The sequence below is a fragment of the Apiospora marii genome (assembly GCF_038362585.1).
Source record: "Apiospora marii strain CBS 49790 chromosome Unknown utg000012l_segment0_segment0, whole genome shotgun sequence".
In the NCBI taxonomy this organism is placed as follows: Eukaryota; Fungi; Ascomycota; class Sordariomycetes; order Amphisphaeriales; family Apiosporaceae; genus Apiospora; species Apiospora marii.
In genome coordinates this window covers 301,022-321,712 of record NW_027117383.1, presented here as the reverse complement: position 1 = coordinate 321,712, position 20,691 = coordinate 301,022, and the positions used below count along the sequence as shown (strand labels likewise).

Sequence of the window (20,691 nt, the reverse complement as noted above, 5' to 3'; positions counted from 1 at the left end):
CGCCCAAGAACAGAACACCACCCAAAGGCCTCATAACTAGTTGCAACAAGAGGTCATCGTGCCCAAATGCCTTCGAAACTCTCAAGGATAGCACAGATTGTCTGTATCACCTCGCTTATTCGGGCAAGATGACATCCCACTCGCAGTTCTTCAAGAAGTAAAACTCGAGCGCCGCCGCCGCATAGCTCTCCGCATTCTCCACCGTCGGCGTCGTGGGCTCGTACTTGCTCTCGTCCCCACTATGGTCCGCCCAGAGCTGGCGCAGCTTGCGGGCCGCCTGCCACGGCTCCAGCCCGTCGTACCGCTTGCGGTCGTCGTCGCCGCCCTTGACGTAGACGTCGACGGTGCCGGACGAGTCGTACCCGTCCGGGTCGGGCCGCGCCGTCAGCCCCGCGCGCTGGCCCACGACGTGCAGGTGCGTCATCTCGTGGAACAGGGTCAGGCCCGCCACCTCGAAGAAGGGGAACTTCTCGCCCGTCTGGCACCACTGGCCCCGCCGCGTGCCGATCTTTTTGCTGTCGAGGTCTTGTTTGGTCTGCACCGTGTTGGCGCTGAAGAAGCGGTCGCAGAGGACCATCTGTGGGGGGCAAACATCGTTAGCTTTCGACTATTCTTACTATATTGACGCTTAGGAATACTGCTCTCCCCATCGAGCTATATGTCTCCCTTGTCTAACTTACGGATGTTTCTCCGGGCTTCGCGCTCGTGGCGGCAAGGACAGAGGCCTCGCATTCGTCGTCTTGGTCCGAGCCACACTTGATGTCGATGAAGTAGCCCTGGCCGCCGTCGTTGTCGTCGACGGGGAGGCGGCTGTTGTAGATGACCTGCATCATCTTCTTGACCTGGTCCTTATCGCCATCCCCGAAGTAGTGGGAGAAGCTGGGTAGGCAAGGTGAGCAAGTATACAGATGAACTTCGTTTTTTCTTTTCTTTTTTTATCTTCAAATAGAACGAACGGATAGCGAAAACATAAGACAATGGTGACACTTACGCGGTACTCTCGGTAAAGGCGTTGCCGTTCGAGTCCTGGCCCTCTTGGGTCACAAGGGCCAGCTGGGAGGCGTCCGTGAAGGCGGTTCGGACCTTGGACTCGTACGTCTTGTCGCTGCCGGGGATCTTGCGGCTGCAGCTCTGGTCGTAGCGAGCTGTACGCGCCACCAGGTGGTTCAGGGTGCTCCCCGATCCCTCCAAGGGCAGGGCGAGGGCCGCAGTGACTCCTGTGAGCAGCAGGGCAGATCTTTGGGTGAAATGCATTCTTGTAATGGGGATTTTGGTGTTGCTGTGGTTGCTATTGTTTGACTTCCTAGGCTTGCTTCACTGACTTCCAAAATAACTGTGCTTTCAGTGCCCCTTTTATACATTTCCATTTTCCCTTTTCATTGCTTCGTTCCGAAATATCTTCATCATCACTCAGCCAATTGTCAGCTCATTCATCCTTCAGGAAGCACCCCCCTCCATACCCAGTGACCCAACAGCATGCCGGAGATGGTGCTCCTATCCTGGGCTTGTAGAACCGGATATAGCAGATAATCAACGTGTGACCGCCAAGAACACTGCGCCATGAGCGTATACAATGCCTTAAAGCTCTTCTCATACTTGCCGCTTTGCCGTTGCCCATGGTCAACCTTACTAACACTGGACCCTGTGGTACGTTGCTGGCTTACTGTGGGCAGTGAGAACAGGCCGAATCTGGTGATGCCATCTGACATTTTCTTATCTTTTGGTGAGATGACGGGGCCTAAAATAGCCATAATAACCCATGGTTCGATTATAATCGTTCTACTATTCCTATTTATGTGTAATCGTAATCGCTGCGTAGGAAACGATCTGCAGGACTCAACCAGATAAGTGTTTATAGTGGATAGACAGAGTCCTTTTCCCCGCTAGTGAAGGGCTGATGCTGACAGGATCGCAGGCAGCCTGGCAGCGGCGCCTAGAGACTGGGGGCGAGCAATTTATCCGCGGACAGGCAGTGTTCAGCATTGGCTGTACGGCGCAGGGCCATCTCGATGAAGGTCAGCCCACTGACGCGGCTGACTAATACTGGCTGAACGGAAGAACCAATCACAGGACGCTTGTGTACAGGGACCTGAATCCCCCTCAATCTCCAAGACTTGCAACGTCATGCAACGGTTTGCCATCACAGAACTTCACTCGGATCCATCGAGCTCGCCAAACCCATTCTGATCTGAGAGGACGTTTTCACGATAGGACACTTCTTCGATACACTGAACAACCAAATCAATCAAACCCCCATCGGAGAACGGACCATGGCGTCCCATCAAGACCACCCGCCGCAAGACGGGAGAAAAGTGCAGCTCTCCCTCAGCCTAAGCACGAGCCCGCCACACACCCTTTCCGTGCACGACCCGGACCCCACGGAGCCCCTCAAACTCGTGGCCACGGTCGAGCAGGCCGCCTCGCCGTTCCCCGAGCGCGCCGTCACCGTCCTGACCAAGTACTCGTGCCTGGACAACTCGCCGTCGGGCGACGCCTTCTCCCTCCTCGCCATGCACTCGCCCCAGCTCACCGCCGCGGCCGACCCGCAGTGCCCGACCCCGGAAATCAGGATGCGGCCCACGAAGCGCGTCACCCACGTCCGCGTCGGGGGCGATCCGGATCTCTTGCAGCGCGAGGAAGAGGACCATTTCGCTTTTGTGACCGTCCCGCCGGTGGGACGGGGGCATGCACAGGTGGAGTGGGAGCTCAGCCCCGCCAAGCTTCTCCGGAGAATGGGGAACCAGGGCGAGTCTGTGCAGGATAAGTTGCTGCGGCTCTTGCGACCGGGTGATACGTACAGGATTTCGCCGGGCACGATGTCCATTTGCTGGTGGTCGTTCGGGAGTCTCGAGGATGAAGAAGCAGAGGGAGAGACTGACGAGAAGAAGGAGAAGAAGAAGAAAGTGGCACGGTGGACCTTGCCCGACGACTTACCACTTGTACGGGCGCCGGGGGTGGATGAGACGGAGGACGTGGCCCACAGGCTGGTGGACTTGGTGGATCACCATGATGTGAATTACCTGAGCTCTCGAAGCGCCGTTGAGAATGAGCAGATACCGGTGATTAAAGACATGCGGGCAGAAGGGTGGGTGTTTGGCGAGCCTCAGGCTGGCTTGGAAATGGTGGTAAAGGATCAAGGAGGGGAGGCAGTTTTCACCATTACTGAATAAACCAGAAATCCCTGTCATTGTATGTAAAAAGCTTCCTGATACAGGCCGACCTAGTTCACGTTTGTTTCGTACAAAATGGTAAAAGTAGCGATGGAAAGTCCGCCGCTGTTTCCAACACGCACGTCTTGCGCGATTAAATGTTCGCTTCCCTCCTCCGGGGACCTCCTGTTTGGTAGATCGGGTGGATATCTTGTGTGAGCCGGTGCTCCTACGCAACCACTATACGTCTGAGTTTCCCTTTTCTTTTATCTCAGACAAGCTACCAAAGGGTTTATGGCGCCGGTTGCACTGTTCGTCCTTTGTATCTCTCTCAAGGGGAGACAAAAGCTCCTGTGTACATTGTTGCCTTTGCACAGTAGGTTTGTTTGTCTGTCGTGTTCTTTCAACTCGGTAGACCTAGAATACAATATCATTGTCGAGGTCAAGGGGGCTTGGAAACGGGGAGTAGTACTGGTGCTCGGTGTACCGAGATATAAGTCGGAGGAACCTCGGCTCGAGAAGCAACAGTCACAGAACATCCCATCTTTGCAAACAGTACTTGAACGAGCAAAGTCGTTCAATATTTTGATCATCATCTATTACCTTGGAACTGACTTAGAAGAAGAAGAAGTTAACACACTTCTCTTTTCAACGCTTGTCCAAAATGGCCAACAACGGCAGCAACGCAAGCTCCCCTTCTCATGCCAGCTCCTCCGGCTCCACCGACTACAACACCGAATACCTCGCGGAAGTCCTTGAGAAGATTACTCATGACCGCCACTATGACATCGCCACCGCCAATCTTGCAAACTATCTTGCTACTCTCTCCGACGACCCCGCCCCCGATCCCGTCGAGGAGCAGCTGGCCGCCGAGGCGTGGGCCGAGGGCGCCGCGTTAGAGACCGAGTTCGCAGCCGAAGGCTACTTTTCCCCCCCGTCCAGCCCCGCACGCCCGGTACCTACGACGAGGTGACGCGCGTGTGGCTCGAAGTCTTCAAGTACCTCGGGCCCGAGGAGCGAGAGAAGCTGCGGCAGGCGCCCGCCCCCATCATCCGGTTCCTGGAAGGCCCCAGTTACCAAGCCTACGGTCTCAACACGATGTGGGCTGGGAACGAGGAGGAGCAGAAGAAAACGCCCCTTTATAGTTCCTTCAACACTCTGATCGAGGAATTCAGAGCGCAAAACGCGGCGCCCGGCTCGTCGTCGCCTGTGCCGGACCAGGGCGCCCTGGTCTTCGCGGGGCCGCTCCAGTTGAGTGGTACCCTGCCACCCGAGCTTCTCCTCAACGTCTACCAGCACCTGTCGCTCTTAGACGAGCTTGTGTTGGGCTTCACGCACCCCGAAATCTTCCACACAACTTCCTTCTCCCTCTACAATCTCGACATCGAGTACCAGCTACACTGGCAGAACGCCAATCCAGGCCTCCCGGACGATGAGCCAAGGCTCCCCCTGCTGCACCTGGCCATCCAGAACGGCGCTCCCATGCTCGTCATCCGGGACATCCTGCAGACGTGGCAAAACCGCGGCTTGGACTGGGACCTCCAATGGGCCACGCAGGGCGTCCGTCAGCGTCAGTCCCACCTCTTCATAAAGCCCATCGTGTTGGCCGCCGTGTGCGGCCGTGCGGACGTGATCCGGGAGCTGCTAGCCCGGGGCGACAGTGCGGCCGAGGTGGCCAACGCGCTTCTGAATGCGCCCCACACACCGGGGACCCAACGCACCCTCAGCGACCAGGCCTGGGCGGACTTGGAGAAGCTGATCTTCGAGACGCCCGAGATTATGGACGACTATCTCGCCTTGCCGACAATTGGAGCGCGGACCTGGCGTTTCTTCATGGCCTGCGTCCAGGCCGGCTGGGTCGAACTACTCAGTATTTTCGTCCAGCCCATGCTGGACCGGAACGACCCCCGTCTCGACCGCAGGCTCGGGATCGAGGTCGGAGCCTGGATCAACCAGGTGGGGCACGTCCGCGCGGACAACAGGGGCATGATCGACTACCTCGGCTTCATCAGGGACGAACTTCGAGCGAGCGCCAGAAACCCCGTCGTAATCGGCACCCTGAACTGGAGGGGGCTCGAGGAACTGGTCACACAGAGCACCCCCGTGCTCAAGGCCCTGCCCCTGCGCATGACCAACGCCATCCACATCATCAACCGGTGGGCGCGGTTCGACATACACCTGGACGGATTAACCCTGGTCAGCGACGAGTTCTACGACGCCTGCCTCAGCTCGGACGCCCGGCTCCCGCTGCTGCAGGCCATTGTCACCAACAACGTCCGCTGGTACCGGAGCATGCCCAAGAACAGCGAGTACAAGCTGCAGCGGCTGCTGTTCAAGCTGCTGTGCCGCGCCGTGGCCCAGACGAGGCCGCTCGACCCCGTGGCCGACGACGACACGGACGGCCTGCCCGACACGGTGCGCTGGCTGCTCCGCGACATGCAGGCGCCCGTCTTCTTCAACAACACGCACATCCTCGGCAGCCTGGGCCAGACCATGGACGGGAACCCGGGGGTCGTGCGCTCGAACCTCGAGGCCATCCTGGCCCGGCTTCCGGGCGGCGGGGACCCCAACGCGGTGCTGCCGGGCTACCACCGGCGCTGGTACCGCCGGGACCCGCGGCCCCTCGACCTGCTGATCCTCAACAACGTCGGAAGCGTCGAGCTCGTGGGGCGCGGCGGCGTCGACGTCCGGCTCGCGGCCGAGCACACCGTCGACCTCCTGAACGCCGAGCGCGCCCGCCGCGAGCGCGCCTTCGACGTCGAGACCCACGGCCGCTCCCTCGTCGAGCTCATGCGCGAGGAGTCCTTCCCGTATTGGGTCCGCCGCCGCATTCTGGGGTGGTGCGTCCGCAACGGGACCAACGAGGTCCCGCCCCACGGGTTGAAAGACATCTAAGTTGCCAAGATCAGGGTTTTGGCGAGGGCCGTTGCGATGTTTTCTCTTTGTCCAGAGACGGCACGGCCTCCGCAATAATCCCGGTAGGTGCTACGTGTCGTCGGCTGACTAGGTGGTTTCCAATTACTCGTGGCTGGCGGCCACACTAGATTAACGTGTAGTAGATCTCGGTAGGTAAGTTAAAGGTAGGTCATGACACTTTGCCTCAACAAGTTCCAGGTATAGTTAGTAGCGATTAGATATCCGAACGTAACACATCTTTCTTTTGACAGTGTCGTGCCAAGAACGTGATCTGGTTGCTCTGTTGAAAAAGAACCAGCTCCCAACCATGAGCCCGAATCGTGGGGCATTGTCAGTGTGTGCGACCGCGAATGGTCTCTAGGGAGTACAAGGGATAGAAGCCGCCGTGGCAGTGGCGAGCAGGGAACAGGCCACTATCGGCCCGTGAGCGAGGGAAAGGGTATCTGAAGCTCCTGTAGAAAGGCAGGGGATCCCCCAATGGAGTCTGACGACTCCCTTCATCGTAGGACCACGCTCACTCGCCCCTCCCGGCGCCTGCGAATCCGGGTCTGCACATTCTTCCAAGTGCCTTACAAATGGCTGACTAGCCGTACTTTACCGCGGTTGGCGCGCGTACTATGTAGTAGAATATCAGACTTCATACATGCCGGGCAAAGGGACACGCCAGGCGTGTGGTGTATTATTCAAGTTGGCGTTACTGCTGGTAGCTATTCGGGCGGTTCAGGCCGTGCTCGTTCGTCTATGCGCCGTCGGAGATGGACACCCAGACACTGTTTGAAAAAGGCAGGGGTGATTATCCATGGCCAGCTGTTGCTGATGGTACCGCGTTACTTGAAGGCGCTTAGGGCCCTGCTCTAACTCATCGAAACTGATTGTGTGCTCGGAAGTGCGGAAGGAAAAATACTGGCGATAGTAGAAGAAAATGCTTGATAGTGCATCCCCGGGGTCACTCGGTAGACAATATGCTTGGCATTCTAGTGTTACGGAAAGACTCTGACCCGGGACTAAATGGACCAAATTAGCTCTTCAGTCGAGGCAGCGCCTAACTACACCGTAGCCTGTGTAACAGCTAAGGGCGTCCCATTCGCCCATATACGCCAGACTAGCGAGATGCCAGGATCCATCGATTACTGATACCCCCGGTAGGGGCTCTCTCATACATAAGCTGAACCTATCCCAGTTGCCTAGGTCCTGGACTTTTCCATCGATCTATGCAGATCCGACGGGGACTGCAATCTTGGGACGATGCTGAGGCATGGCCTCCTATATCCCTTGCTAATTAGCCCGGGCTCAGCTGTGGGCTTGTGCAACGGCCGTAGCGGTAGCAATACCGATTTGGGGCGGACCGCTCGACCCAGAGGAATGTCACCGGTGTCCCATCGGCGCAAGGGGTGCCGCTGCGTGAGCCGCTGCGAACTCGATGGCGCAGGGCTGCGGGGGCGGGTTCCTCGACATAAAGCAAGGTCGGTGAATTGGATCTTGTCTGTCAGCTCGTCTCCCTTTGTTCAGTTTGACGCCATAGCCCATCAAGTTGTATGTGACATTCGCACTTTGTTCCCCACATGAAAAAAAAGCCACAAACCGCCCTTGTTCTAAAGATATCCCTTCAAAGAGGCCGAGAACGCCATCCATCACCGTTGACATTGGCCATTCTGTGTTTCTTGAATTCAACCGCAATGGCGCTTAATCCATCACTACTGAACGCAGGGGCTGCGTAAGATTACATACACGCTATTGATTCTTTTTACCTTTTTCCACCTTATATTTAAGCCCAGAACGCCCCCCTTCTACGAATGACTGCCCCAACCACTACTGACAGGGCGCCACGTTTTCGAAATGAGACACCGTCTCGGCTTCTTTTTATGATCGAAACATATTCATGCTTATAAGTTGGTTACTTAATAATACCGTTTGGATAGCAGTAAAACATGGGCAGCAAAAAGGCCCGGTCCGAGACCCAATCGACCAAGGCCATCACCCCGACCTCCCCGACGGCCCCAAACAGCGCCATCACCCTCGTCACCCCGTCGCCGGCTTCGCCGTTGGCGGTCCCGTGCCCGCACTCGGACGGGACTGTCCCGGTTTGCTGGGACTGCGTCGAGGCGGGGCATCCCAGCACAGGCATAGCCGCGACCGCGGCCGGCGGAAAAGGCGATGCCTCGGTAGTGTCCCCGCTCTCGGAGAAGAAGACGCAGCGCAAGCGGTCCAAGGCCAGCATCTTCTCCAAGCTGAGCGGCGGCGGCAGCGCCCACTCGACGCTCCAGGTGCACCCGCCCGAGCCCGGCAAGGAGGTCATCGTCGCCGACTACCACCACCTGTCGCAGCCGGGCCTCGAAGTCCTCGCCGGCCCCCGCGTCGTCGATCCCCAGTCCAAGTCCTACTACAAGAATAACGGCACGCCGACCAAGACGAAGAGGACGGACACGGAGAACTGGGATGCGGAGTCGACGACGGTCCGGGATCATGCCTCGTCCAAGTCGGATAAGCGCCGGATCCTGGGGATGAGCAGGAAGCGGTTCTGGCTTTCGGCGCTGTTGATCGGTTTGCTTGTCGTTGTTATCACGGTCGGTGTCGTGGTAGGCATGCAGCAAACTGGCAAGTTTGCTAAGAACACGGGTGCACAGTCCAACAGCGGGTAAGTAGATACATCATGTTTCCCTTTTTCCCATCCTCGTCGACCTGTCTCTGTCCAACCACACGGTTCGGTTTCCGATGTGCTAACGAAACCCAGATCCAGTACGACCCCCACCTCACCAACCAACCCCTCCGCCACCCCCTCGAGCACCTCCGCCGCGCCCGGCGGCGGCACCGGCCCCGTCACCTGTCCCTCGGCCAACAACAGCACCTACACGCTGCCCGACAACGGCCGCGTGAAATTCAAGATCGGGTGCGGCTACTCGCGCGACGGCGGCGACCTGCAGAGCACCGAGGCGGGCACGTTCCTCCAGTGCCTGCAGAACTGCGCGCAGCGGACCGGCTGCGTGGGCGTCTCGTGGATCAACGACGGCGACGCGGGCTCGGCCAACAACTACTGCTACACCAAGCAGTCGATGAGCGGCAAGATCCGGACTAACAACTTTGCGCAGTCGGCTGAGATGGTCTTGGGTTAATCGGTCAGCATTAGATAGGCGCGCGCGCATAGAAATGGTTGTTTGCATTGGGGAGGGGAAACTTCGTATTCTACCATAGCGTTTCTATGCTTTCGTTGTACCATAGTTACACAACTCACATTCTTCTAACCCCTGATGGGGAAATGCCACAGAGGTACCATGTTCCCTGGCTTTACAAGCATGAACCAACTGTTACGCATATCAGGACTAACCTGCATGATACAATAATTCATATTTGTACTCAAATCTTTGGTCTCGATTGGCCCATGAAGTAGCTCCCCGACTTGCAAGGGTCCTGATCAGGACCAACCATAACCCAAACTCCGCGTCGGGAATATGATGCAGATATAACACACAAGCACATACCTGTCATACCAGGGACCTCGCGCACACAACTTATGTAAGGCATCTCATGTGATGTTGATTTCAGGGGTTCTTGGAATCAGATTGCAGAATGAGTTGTGAATGCTTCTAAGATATGAAACTGGCATGCAGCAACAGCAAAAAGAACAACAAGTTCTACGATCATAAATGGGTAGGACCCCTCTACGGAGAATGGATAGTAGGCACCATGGGCCCAAGAGTTCACTTCTAACGATTCTAGGGGCTTAGTACGACATCCTCAAATACAGCATCACCATGACACAGCGTCGAGAGAATCTATTGTTCGAGGAAATTGCAGACAAATACCGCATCTTTATCCTGGAGAATAGCGTTAGGCCACGCGAGGTGGTCTACAACAAGGAGAAGCAGGTAGTCTACGTACCGCGAGTGGGAGGCGAACTGGCAGCTCCCGGGAAAATCGAGGTAGTATCCGTGCGTGCGGGACCCGCGCCGCCCATGACCAGTATTCAAACCCGTACGGCCTGCGGCTTTACACCCCGGAAGGTGGGATGACGGCGTATCACAGGCGAGAGGGTCTGGATTGACGCGGAGAAGCGTAAGCTTCAGCATTTCGAGCCCCCATCAAGTTCAATCTATCGCCCAGCTACGTCCGGCAACACCATCGAGGAGGTGGATCTGGCATCGGGTATGATCGTGGGCCGAGTCACGGCGGACTTTTACGCCACGCCGGGCGATGCCGCGTCAGGTCTCCTGCAGTTCAGTGGCCAGAGCGCGGCCAACTGTGATCGCGTTGAAGGGGTTAATCCGCCCCTCCCGCCGTGGCCGGAGCGGGCCCAGTCGTCCGCAAATTGCGGGACCATTTCGGCGTGGGAAAAATAAATATTACGCCCAAGGAGGTCATGCTAATTTGATGATGAATCAAAAGCTGTTCTTGGGTCCGGATGATGCCGCCAGGTTCCTCATGTTCCCTTTCGGACAAAAGGCATATTTTTTTTTAATGGCGTCAGTCTTTCCCCTAAATTCGGATTGGGCGTTTAATCCTTTATTTTACCTTCCTTCATAGGTGCTACCGCGGGTCGATTAGATATTACGGTCACTACAATCAAATATTTCCAGGCAGGCATACAATTTACACCTTGCCCCTTAATCCTTGTGCTAGCCAATATTCCCGAACTGGGGTCCACCGCCCCGGTGCCTGTGCTTCCAGTGACCCGGGTAAGAGCCTTCTGCGTGGATATCCCACGCGATCTTATCGCGATGCAATTATTTCCCATACCCGCAAGCACGTGTTCGTAACCAGTGACTTTGACCAGTGGCAACCTCCAAGAGCCGCTCCGTGGCCACATTGTCCACGCCGCCGTGAGATGCCAGTTCAGTGGGCGCAATTTTCGCGTTGACACCCTGCTCCAAGTGGCCGGGCTTGAGGCCAACAATATGCCCTGGACGCGAGGGGTCGACGCGTTCGTGATGAAAGAATTGACCCCACTGTCTGATGCGAGTAATTCAGTGCATGCAGGGGTCGCCCTTGCGTGTCAACGTCAACTTAAACGCTAATTCTCCTCCCAAGTGGAGACCAGCTCCAGGGGGCTAAGCATCAGGGGCTCAGCAGAATTCCGCCGGGCTATGTTTCATTACGTAGCATCTTCTGGAATTGTTCCAGTGCCATTGGTGACTCTGCCATCGCTTCAATAATGTTCCCATTGAAAGTCATGAACCACTCGTTATTGTTGCATTCTGCCATTACGGAGAACGGCGAGAAGAACCAGTTGCCCGGGGAACCGCAACTCGGACCAGTTCCGGGCCCCTGGCATTTCGGCAATTCCGAGTCATGAGAAACCGCTGGTAGGAAGATTCTCGGTAGTGGATGCAGCGCGAGCCGTCGATTGCCATCTTTGATTAATCTTCCCTTTTCACAAAAAAACGGACGGGCACTACTCTCGACTCAACGCCCAGGGAACGGCCATCAACCACCTCACACCCCCGGAACGAACCGAAATCTCCCGACACACATCGCTCCTACCTCCCCGGAGACAGCGCGCTTTCTACCCCCCCACACGACGCCGCTCGGCCGGCCCTACCCGCGCACGATGGCGGCCACGACGACGATGGGCGACCCGTCGACGAGCGCGACGCGCGGCGCCGGACCCCTGACCACCGTCTTCACCATGCCCGACTTCTGCCAGCAGCCGTGGTGGACGTACCGCGACGCGCCCGCGGTGTCGTCGTCGGTCTGCATGCCGGGCAACTGGGTCGACTACTACGGCAACCGGCGCGGCTTCTACTCGCCCGGCATCTGCCCCCAGGGCTACACCGAGGGCTGCTACCTGCCCGCGACGGCGGCGCGCGTCGGCGAGAACGGGAAGCCCTGGCACGGCGGGCCGATCCTGCCGGGCGAGACGGCGCGCATCTGCTGCCCCGCGGGCTACTCGTGCTTCCGGGACACCACCACGTCCGCCGACATCCAGTGGCGCAAGTGCATCACCACGGCCGTTGACCCACTGACGACCTACGCCCACAACCGAGACGGCACGACGACCATCACCGTCACCACCCCGGCCCTGGCCTTCGGCATCCAGGTCCGCTGGCAGAGCTCCGACCTGAGCATCCTGGAGACGAACCCGACGGTGCCCGGCGCGAAATACACGGGCGCCCCGCCACCACCCCACGATCCGGGCAATAGCGACGACAAGGGCGGCGCCGGCCCCTCGACCACGACCGTCATCGTGGTGGGCGTCGTCGTGCCGCTCGTGTCCTTGATCCTCGGCATCCTCGCCTTCTGGTACTGGCGGCACCACTACCGGACCAAGTACAAGCCGACCGAGACCGAGGACCGCCACAATAACATCGACACCAGCTACAGCTCGACAACGAAGCTGAGCGGGCACTCGCCGGGGTTCGCCGGCGTGCCGACCCATGACCAAGACCAAGACCACGACCGCGGCATGGAGAAGGAAATGGGGGTCGTTGGTGCTGCTGGTCGTGGTCTATCCAATCGCAATAATAATAACAATGCCCAAGCCCACGCCTACCCCAACGCCAATCCCAACGCCAACGAGATGGATGCCTCGGTCGTATACGAGGCCGACGCCGACACGCACCCGTGGATGGAGCTCCCCGCCGGCGACGTGCCGGCCGCCCAGGAGATGCCGGCCACCAGCTTCGTCGCCGAGCTGGCCGACACGAGCGTCGCGCCCTATCGGCGGCAGGACTCGATCGCGCAGTCCATCGCGACGTCCCACGACTTTGAGGGCTCGTCGGCCCGCCGGAAATCGCTGCGGGACGGCGGGGGCAACGGCTCATCGTTACATGAACGCAAGTTTAGCTGGGATGCTTGAATTTTTTAATTACTTGACTACTTGAATGGAATTAGCAATATACCCTTAGAATAGCACGCTATCTATCACTACAGCCAATACTGCATGAATAAGTGATGGGATGTGGATTCATTATCCAAAGTACGTAATATGAGGGGTGCAGCAATGAGAGGAACAACCATGGGGTTGACTTAGTCTTCCTGGTAAAATCGCTCCATCGGAGACCGCGGACAAGCCCACGAATGGCTTGTGGTTATATAAATGTACTGCGTGTGTGCATTTCTACCAAAGGTTGCATTTCTACCAAGGATGTCGGCTTTCAGCACGGACAGTCACGACGTGGACTCGGCATCTTAAGAAGCCGCTACGAGTCTCTTTGAAGGGGGAAGCCTTAGCGAAAAACATAGGATACGTAAGGTGCTCGTGCTGCAGACTGCCCTTGAAAAGCTCGGGTTGGGTTTCCAGCTTGACCAATATCGTTCGCTACCTAGGTAAACTTTGGTTGGAAGCTTAGTACGTGCGTCACGAGCGGGCAGAGGCGTCAGACAGTTTGGTCATCGTTCCTTTTATAACATGTCTCCATACGAACGGCATGCTTGCACGAAGCCGTGGGTCAGGATAGCTAGGCTAGGCCTTTTGAGACCAGGAAACGGGAGTGAAGGGGGACGCTTATCGGCATTTTTACTCCGTTCACAAGCAGTCGTCGGGTAGACTGCCAGGGATTTCGAAGACCCCGGAGGCCAGATTTTTGAAATGAAATCATCACTGGTGGAGATATCGAAATAGAATGCAGTCTAAAGGTGCAGTGTTGAGGTATTACTTGCCAAGAGGGTTTCGAGAGCCAGTATTTCTAGGCGATTGACTATTAGGTAATTCCGTGTCAGAACAGAAGCGGCACGCTGCCTTCGCCTTCTCAGATGGGAATAATACGGTTCATCCCGGCGCCTTTGGCAACATATTACTTGTCGAGGTTCTGCCAGGTGTGGCACGCCTCCGTATAGGTGAGTGGCGACGGCCTTTGTTGAACTCGCCCTTGGAGATGATCTGCTGCAACCCCCTTTTATTCCTGGCACCCCTCCCGCTCCAAAACTGCCGAGGTGTCGCTTAATCACACGCAGGTCAGATAATTGGCCCAAAACGGGGTGAGGTCGTCAAGAGGCAGTTCAATCCGATCTATAGTTACACCGCAGGCGTGATAAGACGCGGGGGTCCAATCCCAGATACGCCGTAAAGTACCAGCCTGCCTCGTTCGGGTAAGCTTTCCTGTCCTGGCGCCCAGACGGCGCCCAGTCAAGATATACGAACTCCGCATCTCTAACGGCTTTTCCACATCGGCTACAGCTCGCTACCGGTACCAAGCCGGGAATAGCTGCTGGTGGAGTCCATAATGACCCGCCTTAAGACGTGGCCATTTTCGTTAGCGTTGGGGGTGTTCGCAGGAACGGATGCGTGCCAACGCATGCACCTAGGTATGTGTCCGAAATGTTAGTAAGAAATGAAAGAGCCGCAATGCATGCTTGTCCTCTCTCCTGCCCATTCCCATCTCCTGAAAATACATACGAATACTCGCAATGGCGCCTACCCTCCGCACCTCGCTAGCCCAGGTCGACCCGAGCCAGTTCGACGGCCAGGACAACGAGCGCCTGGCCTTGATCGAAGAGGCCAAGAAGCTCGTCAGCCGGCTCCAGACCAAGGAGGAGCGCATCTACGAGCTCACCTTCTCGCAGCCCATCGTCTTCGCCGCGCTCCAGACCTGTCTCGACGTCGGGCTCTGGGCGGGCTGGTCCAAGGCGGGAGGGCAAGCCACGTTGGTCCCGGACTTGTGCAAGCTGTGCCGGCGCGATATCGAACCTAATCTGCTGCGTACGCGGTTGCCCCTTTTACCCCTTCCTTCCTTTACCCCACGCTCGGTATTGCGGTCTTCTCTGACTGACAGTCGTTACAGGGCGTTTGCTCCGTCTTTTGGCTTCGGTGTATATCATTGACGAGACTGGCCCGGACGAGTTCCGGTTGACCCCGTTCTCGCTCTGCTTTGGCCAGCGAAGCAGTTTCCTACCACAAACCATACAATGCTCGTGCGTATTATGGCAGATATCTACCCACGTCCGACATCACAAATTTGGCGACCGGAAGTACGCTAACATTACCACGCAGTACCTACCATTGGCAAAAGACCTGCCTGAACCTGCCCCAGTACCTGGAAAAGACGGGCTACCACGAGCCCCAAGACGCACAAACCAGCAACTACGCCGACTGGAGCCCCGAAGGCCTCGACTTCTTCGCCAAGTGCGTCGCCGACCCCGCCCACCAGGACGCCTTCAGCGGCTTCATGAAGAGCTGGGCCCTCTACAAGCGGCCCTGGCCCGAGTTCTTCGACACCGAGGCCTCGCTGCTGTCCGGCGCCGACCTGACCTCCGCACCTTTGTGCGTCGATGTGGGGGGCCACCACGGCGTCGACCTCGGCCGGCTCCTGGATAGGCACCCGGACCTGCCCGCCGGGTCGCTGGTGCTGCAGGACTTGCCCGAGGTGGTGGCCGAGGCGCGGGGGCAGGGGCTGAGCAGCGACAAGATCGCGGTCATGGGGTACGATATGCGGGACCCGCAGCCCGTGAAAGGGGCGCGGGCGTACTACTTCCACGCCGTGTTCCACGACTGGCCGGACCAGACGGCGGTGGGGATGCTGCGGAACACGGTGGGCGCCATGCGGAGGGGGTACTCCAAGGTCCTCATCCACGACATCGCGTTGCCCGCCACGGGGGCCAGCTGGGCGCAGACGACGATGGATGTTAACATGATGGCTATCTTGTCGGCACACGAGCGGTCCGACGCAATGTGGACAGAGCTCCTGGCCAGTGCGGGACTGAGGGCCGTCAAGATCTGGCGGGACGGGCGGGGGAATGAGAGTTTGATTGAGGCGGAGCTGGCCTAGGGTGGTTGGTTTGTGTAATAATAGAGGTCGTCTCTTCAGCCAAGTCTCTTCGGAATCAATGACTTTCGATGTCATTATCAGTTTGAAGTGAAATAAGTAATCTGGTGCTGCCAACGGGAAACATAGGGCTTATTGTCGCAGCCGTGTAAGTTGGCCCCAATACCATCCATTACCGCCCCCAAAACCCCCAAGAAGCAGCAGAAGGCTCCGGCTCCTCGCGAGCGGGTTCCGTCGTCCTCCTCTCGTACGTCCACTCGTAGTCCCAGACCTTCTCTCCATCCACAATCAAATCGAACTGCACCACCCAGCGCCCCGGGTCCGTCGTGTCGAAGGATATGGACGCAAACTTGGAGTTGCCGCTGTAGTGGTTATACACCGCCTCGTCCCCGCCCACGACCGGGACGTGGAACCGGTCGAACGGCTCGTAGAACTGGTTCAGGGCCGAAGTAGAGAACTCGATGAGCGTTTGGCCTCTCCCTTCTCGCTCTTCTTCTCCTTCTCCCGGCGGGGGAGGGAAGAGGGTGGTGGTGTGTTCGTGGCGGTCCTGTGTGCTTAATTAGTTTTCTTTCTTTCTTTCTTTTCGTTCCCGATTACGTCAAGGGAGATGGGTTAGGTGGTCTCAGGACACGGAAATACTCACGCCACTCAAAAGCACCACCCCGTCCGTCTCCCGCATCCACCCGAAGATCGTCTCCCGCTCGCGCAGGTACCCCGCCCACCGGTCGCCCTGGTCCGGGCCGACCCAGGTCCGGGTCCAGGGCACGCTGCTCACGACCACCTTCCACCGCGGCTCGTCCCGGAGCCACCGCCGGAGGTGTCCGAGCTGCGCCGCCCCCAACATGGTCTTGTCCGGGCCGTCGTCGGGCGTCTCCGCGGGGGACCGGTACCGCCGCGTGTCGAGAACGAAGAAGGCGACGTCGCCGCGCGCGAAGGTGTAGTACGAGGCGCCATCGCCGAAATGAGAAGGGGAGGGCGGGTTCGCGTGGCCCTGGTATTGCCAGTAGGGCGCCACGGCGCGCTGGTACAGCCCCGTCTCGTTGCCGGACCAGTCGTTGACGAACTCGTGGTCGTCGTAGACGTGCAGCCAGGGTAGGGCCCGCAGGGCCGGGGTCCAGCTGGGCGAGGCGTAGGTCTGGCGGTACAGGGCGGTGTAGTGCTGCCGGGTCCAGCCGAGCGGGTAGGGCAGGTCGATATAAATAAAATCGCCGAGGAAGAGCATGAACTCGGGGGTGCGGTTGCCAAGGTGCCGGCCGAGGTGCTCCAGCCCCTTGACGCGGAGGGCGTGGTCCAGGGGGTTGTAGGGGTAGAAGGGCTTGACGCAGCTGGTCTGGATCATGGTCCACTTCTTCGGGTGCTCCCCGGCCGTCTTGAAGGTGCCGGTATGGCTAGCGTTGGTCGAGTAGACGTACGCGGTATCTGGCCGGAGACCGTTCAGCGTGAGGGTCCCTGCCCAATCGGTCTCTTCCGAAATGTCGCGGACGATAGCCGATACTACGCTATTCTCGGGAAGTGTTCCGAGGTCCTCGGGGAGCGTTCCGAAGCCCGCCGGTGTCGCCTGCAGCTTCACGACCGAAGCCTGAGGGGCCCGGACCACAATGCGAGCCGACGTCGCGTCAACGTAACCCGTGCGGGAGAAGGAGAGCTCATGGCTGGGGTGGAAGTATTGGCCCCGATAGACGAAGTCAACGGCGGAGATAACGCAGAGGATATTGACTAAGGCCGTCAGCGCGGAGAGTAAGGGCCGCGTCCTGTCAATCCAGCCAAACAGGGCGATCAATACGGGGTGGTGCCGTCTCTTGCGCGCATGCCGGCGGGTCAACTGCAGCTGCAGTAGGGCTGACAGGGCGTAGGCGGCGAAGTTGGCATATACCCGGGGTAGGTACCGGGCGATCGGGTACTGTCCAGTGTGAGCTGGAGAGGGGTCACTTTAGGGGAACGAATCGTACTTACGAATCGGACGAACAAAACGGACGAATACCGCAACGTTAGGGAGGTGGCTGCGAGCACCGCATCAAGCATCGGGACGATAAACATAAGTAATGACAGGATGGCAGGCCCGAGCGAGTGTTTAGAAGGAAGCAAGAATGGCAACAGTTTGGACTTGCCTAGAGCGAAAAATTAAGTAATTGTCCGACACATGAGTCCTCAGAGAAATCCGTGCAATGCGGCATTCAATGCCGACAGCCGTAGGATGGCATGTTCAACGCAATTTTTTACCAACACATATATGAACCCGAAGGCGCACGTGGGCGAACTGGTGGACGTAGTAATAGTCGTATCAATTGAAGTCGGAAGCTGTCCGACAGCTACAGGGACAGCCATCAAATGCAAAGTGGCCGCAAACATTGAAAACGCAAATTCGCGGGTACGCTACCAGGCGGACAAATCTTTTCGCCAAACGCGCTCCACGCAATACTGAGAAAGCCGATGCAGCGGCCCGATCAATATTCGCATACTTGACGACCACGTGCATCAACCCACTGGCCTGGAAGCCATCTCGTCGTGGTCGCAGGCCCCGCAACAGTGGGGGTCGCCGTGCCCGTTTTCCGACGTCCCCTGTAATCAAGCCCCGATGCACCCTGAACCCGGGCGATTTGCGGGAAAGATGGATAGTTCCAATTCCAACTTCCTGGCCACTGGCATTGCGGTACTCAATTCTTTTTCATCGGCCCCTAAGAAAATGTCCTGTTGGGGTTTGATTACCCGTCTCTGCAGCCGCATCGGTTCGCTCACACGTGCGTCAGCCAGGGGTTAGTCGGTCGGGTGGCCCGAAAAAGAGAATAGTTGCATCAAAACGAGCCATGTGATCCATGCCGTGGTCGAATGTGCATAATATAAGGCACGAACGCATCCGCTTTGGTAGAACCACAGAGGGACGAAGCCCCCCATTCGAATATCACCCGCCTGTCAACTCGCCAACACGATGAGTGCTGTGGATGAAACCCCCAAGACGGTCGCTGTCCTGAACAGCTCCGAGACGACCAACTCCTCGTCCTCGGAAGATGTCGTCGCACCGGCGGAAGCCACCCCCGGCGTCGACGCCCCCGCCACCGCGGCGCAGCGGCCGGCCGGCAAGATCGACGTCCTGATCCAGGGTGTGGCCCTCTTCTCGGACGGCTACAACATCCAGATCATCGGCTACATGAACACGGTGCTGGCCAAGCTGTATCCGCAGCAGATGACGGCCGAGGTCAAGACGCGGCTGTCCAACTCGATACTGATCGGCGACGTCTTCGGCATGCTGTTCTTCGGCCTCTGCATCGACCGCTTCGGCCGCCGCGTCGGCATCGTCCTGACGACGCTGCTGCTCGTCTTCGGCATCCTCGTCGCCACGGCCTCGCACGGCGCGACGGTCGAGGGCATGTTTTGGATGATGGTCGTTGGTCGTGGTATCGCTGGTGTTGGTGCCGGTAAGCCAATCCCCTTTTCTGTCTAAACCCCACCACGGTCCCCTTTCAAAGACCTGGAATGCTAATTGGAGATGACGATCTTTAGGCGGAGAGTATGCCGTTTGCACCAGTCAGGCGCTGGAGTGTGCTGACAGTACCCCGGAGATGCGCAAGCGACGGGGCATGCTCGTGGCCGTCTCCACCAACGCCGCCATCATCTCGGGTTTCGTGGCTTCCAGCATCGTGTCCCTCATCGTCATCGCCGCTTACGGTGGCGAGCCCAGCGACGGCATCTGGCGCATCTGCTTCGGCATTGGCATCGTTGTAAGTAATTCCGGTGACCATCATCCTCCTTTCTGATACTCTACTGACTTTCGTCGTCCAGCTGCCCCTATCCATCTTCTTCTTCCGCATGCGCCTGTCCGACTCGGAGCAGTACCAGAAGCACGCCATCCAGAGAAAAGTCCCCTACCGGCTCGCCCTCAAGTTCTACTGGAAGGCCCTGCTCGGCTGCTGCTCGGCCTGGTTCCTGTACGACTTCGTCGTCTATCCCTTCAACCTGCTGGCCCCCACCCTCGTCGCCGGCTTCTCCAAGAACCAGTCCATGACGGAGAGCATCGGCTGGAGTGCCCTCATCAACTTCTTCGCCCTCCCGGGTTCTTTTATCGGCGCCCTGCTCATGGACCGCCTCGGCCGCCGCCAGACCTACGCCCTGGGCTGGGCCATCGTCTGCGTCTTTGGGTTCGTGATTGGCGGGGCCATGGTCCCGCTGCAGCATGTGTTCCCGCTGTTTGTGGTCTTCTACGCCCTCTTTCAGACTTTTCTGTCGGTGGGGCCGGGTGACTGCAACTTCCTGGTCTCTTCCGAGTCCTTCCCCACGCCCCTGCGCGGCCACTTCCTCGGCTTCGCCGCCGCGGTCGGCAAGGCGGGCGCGGCTATCGGCACCACGGCTTTGAGCGAGGCTCTGGCTTCCTTCGATGACAAGGTCAAGGGCCAGCAGGTCATTTTCTTGATCGGTAGTGCCATCTCCGTCGTGGGAACTCTTTGTGTGTGGTTCCTCATCCCCAACGTAAGTCCGACTTCCAAATATTTGCACCGGGGAACTGTCCTTCACGGCGTGGTTCCGCTCTTTACAATCTGATTAAACTGACTGACTTGAAATCTACAGGCTCCCAAAAATCTCGAGGACGAGGATGTCCGCTTCAGGAACTACCTGGAGGAGAATGGTTATGATACCAGTGACATGGGGTTACAGACTCTTAAAGTCGAGAACTAGAAACTAGAAGCGTGAGCCTTAAAATTTCTACTAGGAACCGCTCGAATCCCTGTTTTCTATATTATTCTAATCCAAATCTTTATGTTCATGCCCAGCCACTGGCAGCTTATGGCTCACAGTTCAAGATGGTGATGGAAGAGCTCCAAGAGCTTATCCCCACCCCTTGCTTTTCAAGTGCCGAAATTAATACCAAAGCAACGGATTGTCCCAGCTCATCCAAAAGAAAAAAAAGAAGAAGAACAAAAGGGCGGAACACGACGATG

General features: G+C 57.8%; 10 protein-coding genes across 10 annotated transcripts; 8 read left to right on the top strand and 2 right to left on the bottom strand.

Annotated features, from left to right (window-relative positions):
- Positions 1-115: 115 nt before the first annotated feature.
- Positions 116-1,254, bottom strand: PG985_014891 (SGNH hydrolase; the record flags this gene model as incomplete). Its single annotated transcript, XM_066834657.1, has 3 exons — positions 116-577; positions 681-879; positions 992-1,254. 3 exons carry the CDS (start codon positions 1,252-1,254, stop codon positions 116-118), a joined length of 924 nt encoding a protein of 307 aa, XP_066677267.1.
- Positions 1,255-2,270: 1,016 nt separating this feature from the next.
- Positions 2,271-3,170, top strand: PG985_014890 (uncharacterized protein; the record flags this gene model as incomplete). Its single annotated transcript, XM_066834656.1, has 1 exon — positions 2,271-3,170. One exon carries the CDS (start codon positions 2,271-2,273, stop codon positions 3,168-3,170), a length of 900 nt encoding a protein of 299 aa, XP_066677266.1.
- A 643-nt stretch (positions 3,171-3,813) lies between these two features.
- PG985_014889 (uncharacterized protein) lies at positions 3,814-4,122 on the top strand (the record flags this gene model as incomplete). Its single annotated transcript, XM_066834655.1, has 1 exon — positions 3,814-4,122. One exon carries the CDS (start codon positions 3,814-3,816, stop codon positions 4,120-4,122), a length of 309 nt encoding a protein of 102 aa, XP_066677265.1.
- A 125-nt stretch (positions 4,123-4,247) lies between these two features.
- PG985_014888 (uncharacterized protein) lies at positions 4,248-6,044 on the top strand (the record flags this gene model as incomplete). The annotated part of the gene is made up of 1 exon (XM_066834654.1): positions 4,248-6,044. One exon carries the CDS (start codon positions 4,248-4,250, stop codon positions 6,042-6,044), a length of 1,797 nt encoding a protein of 598 aa, XP_066677264.1.
- Positions 6,045-7,993: 1,949 nt separating this feature from the next.
- PG985_014887 (uncharacterized protein) lies at positions 7,994-9,175 on the top strand (the record flags this gene model as incomplete). Its single annotated transcript, XM_066834653.1, has 2 exons — positions 7,994-8,700; positions 8,797-9,175. The coding sequence occupies 2 exons, from the start codon at positions 7,994-7,996 to the stop codon at positions 9,173-9,175; spliced, it is 1,086 nt and encodes a 361-aa protein (XP_066677263.1).
- Positions 9,176-9,814: 639 nt separating this feature from the next.
- PG985_014886 (uncharacterized protein) lies at positions 9,815-10,399 on the top strand (the record flags this gene model as incomplete). The annotated part of the gene is made up of 2 exons (XM_066834652.1): positions 9,815-10,034; positions 10,086-10,399. The coding sequence occupies 2 exons, from the start codon at positions 9,815-9,817 to the stop codon at positions 10,397-10,399; spliced, it is 534 nt and encodes a 177-aa protein (XP_066677262.1).
- Positions 10,400-11,607: 1,208 nt separating this feature from the next.
- Positions 11,608-12,855, top strand: PG985_014885 (uncharacterized protein; the record flags this gene model as incomplete). The annotated part of the gene is made up of 1 exon (XM_066834651.1): positions 11,608-12,855. The coding sequence occupies one exon, from the start codon at positions 11,608-11,610 to the stop codon at positions 12,853-12,855; it is 1,248 nt and encodes a 415-aa protein (XP_066677261.1).
- A 1,550-nt stretch (positions 12,856-14,405) lies between these two features.
- PG985_014884 (O-methyltransferase) lies at positions 14,406-15,763 on the top strand (the record flags this gene model as incomplete). Its single annotated transcript, XM_066834650.1, has 3 exons — positions 14,406-14,697; positions 14,780-14,909; positions 14,989-15,763. The coding sequence occupies 3 exons, from the start codon at positions 14,406-14,408 to the stop codon at positions 15,761-15,763; spliced, it is 1,197 nt and encodes a 398-aa protein (XP_066677260.1).
- Positions 15,764-15,932: 169 nt separating this feature from the next.
- Positions 15,933-17,782, bottom strand: PG985_014883 (uncharacterized protein; the record flags this gene model as incomplete). The annotated part of the gene is made up of 3 exons (XM_066834649.1): positions 15,933-16,307; positions 16,404-17,660; positions 17,714-17,782. 3 exons carry the CDS (start codon positions 17,780-17,782, stop codon positions 15,933-15,935), a joined length of 1,701 nt encoding a protein of 566 aa, XP_066677259.1.
- A 904-nt stretch (positions 17,783-18,686) lies between these two features.
- Positions 18,687-20,428, top strand: PG985_014882 (glycerophosphoinositol permease 1; the record flags this gene model as incomplete). Its single annotated transcript, XM_066834648.1, has 4 exons — positions 18,687-19,173; positions 19,259-19,476; positions 19,538-20,221; positions 20,321-20,428. The coding sequence occupies 4 exons, from the start codon at positions 18,687-18,689 to the stop codon at positions 20,426-20,428; spliced, it is 1,497 nt and encodes a 498-aa protein (XP_066677258.1).
- Positions 20,429-20,691: the final 263 nt, after the last annotated feature.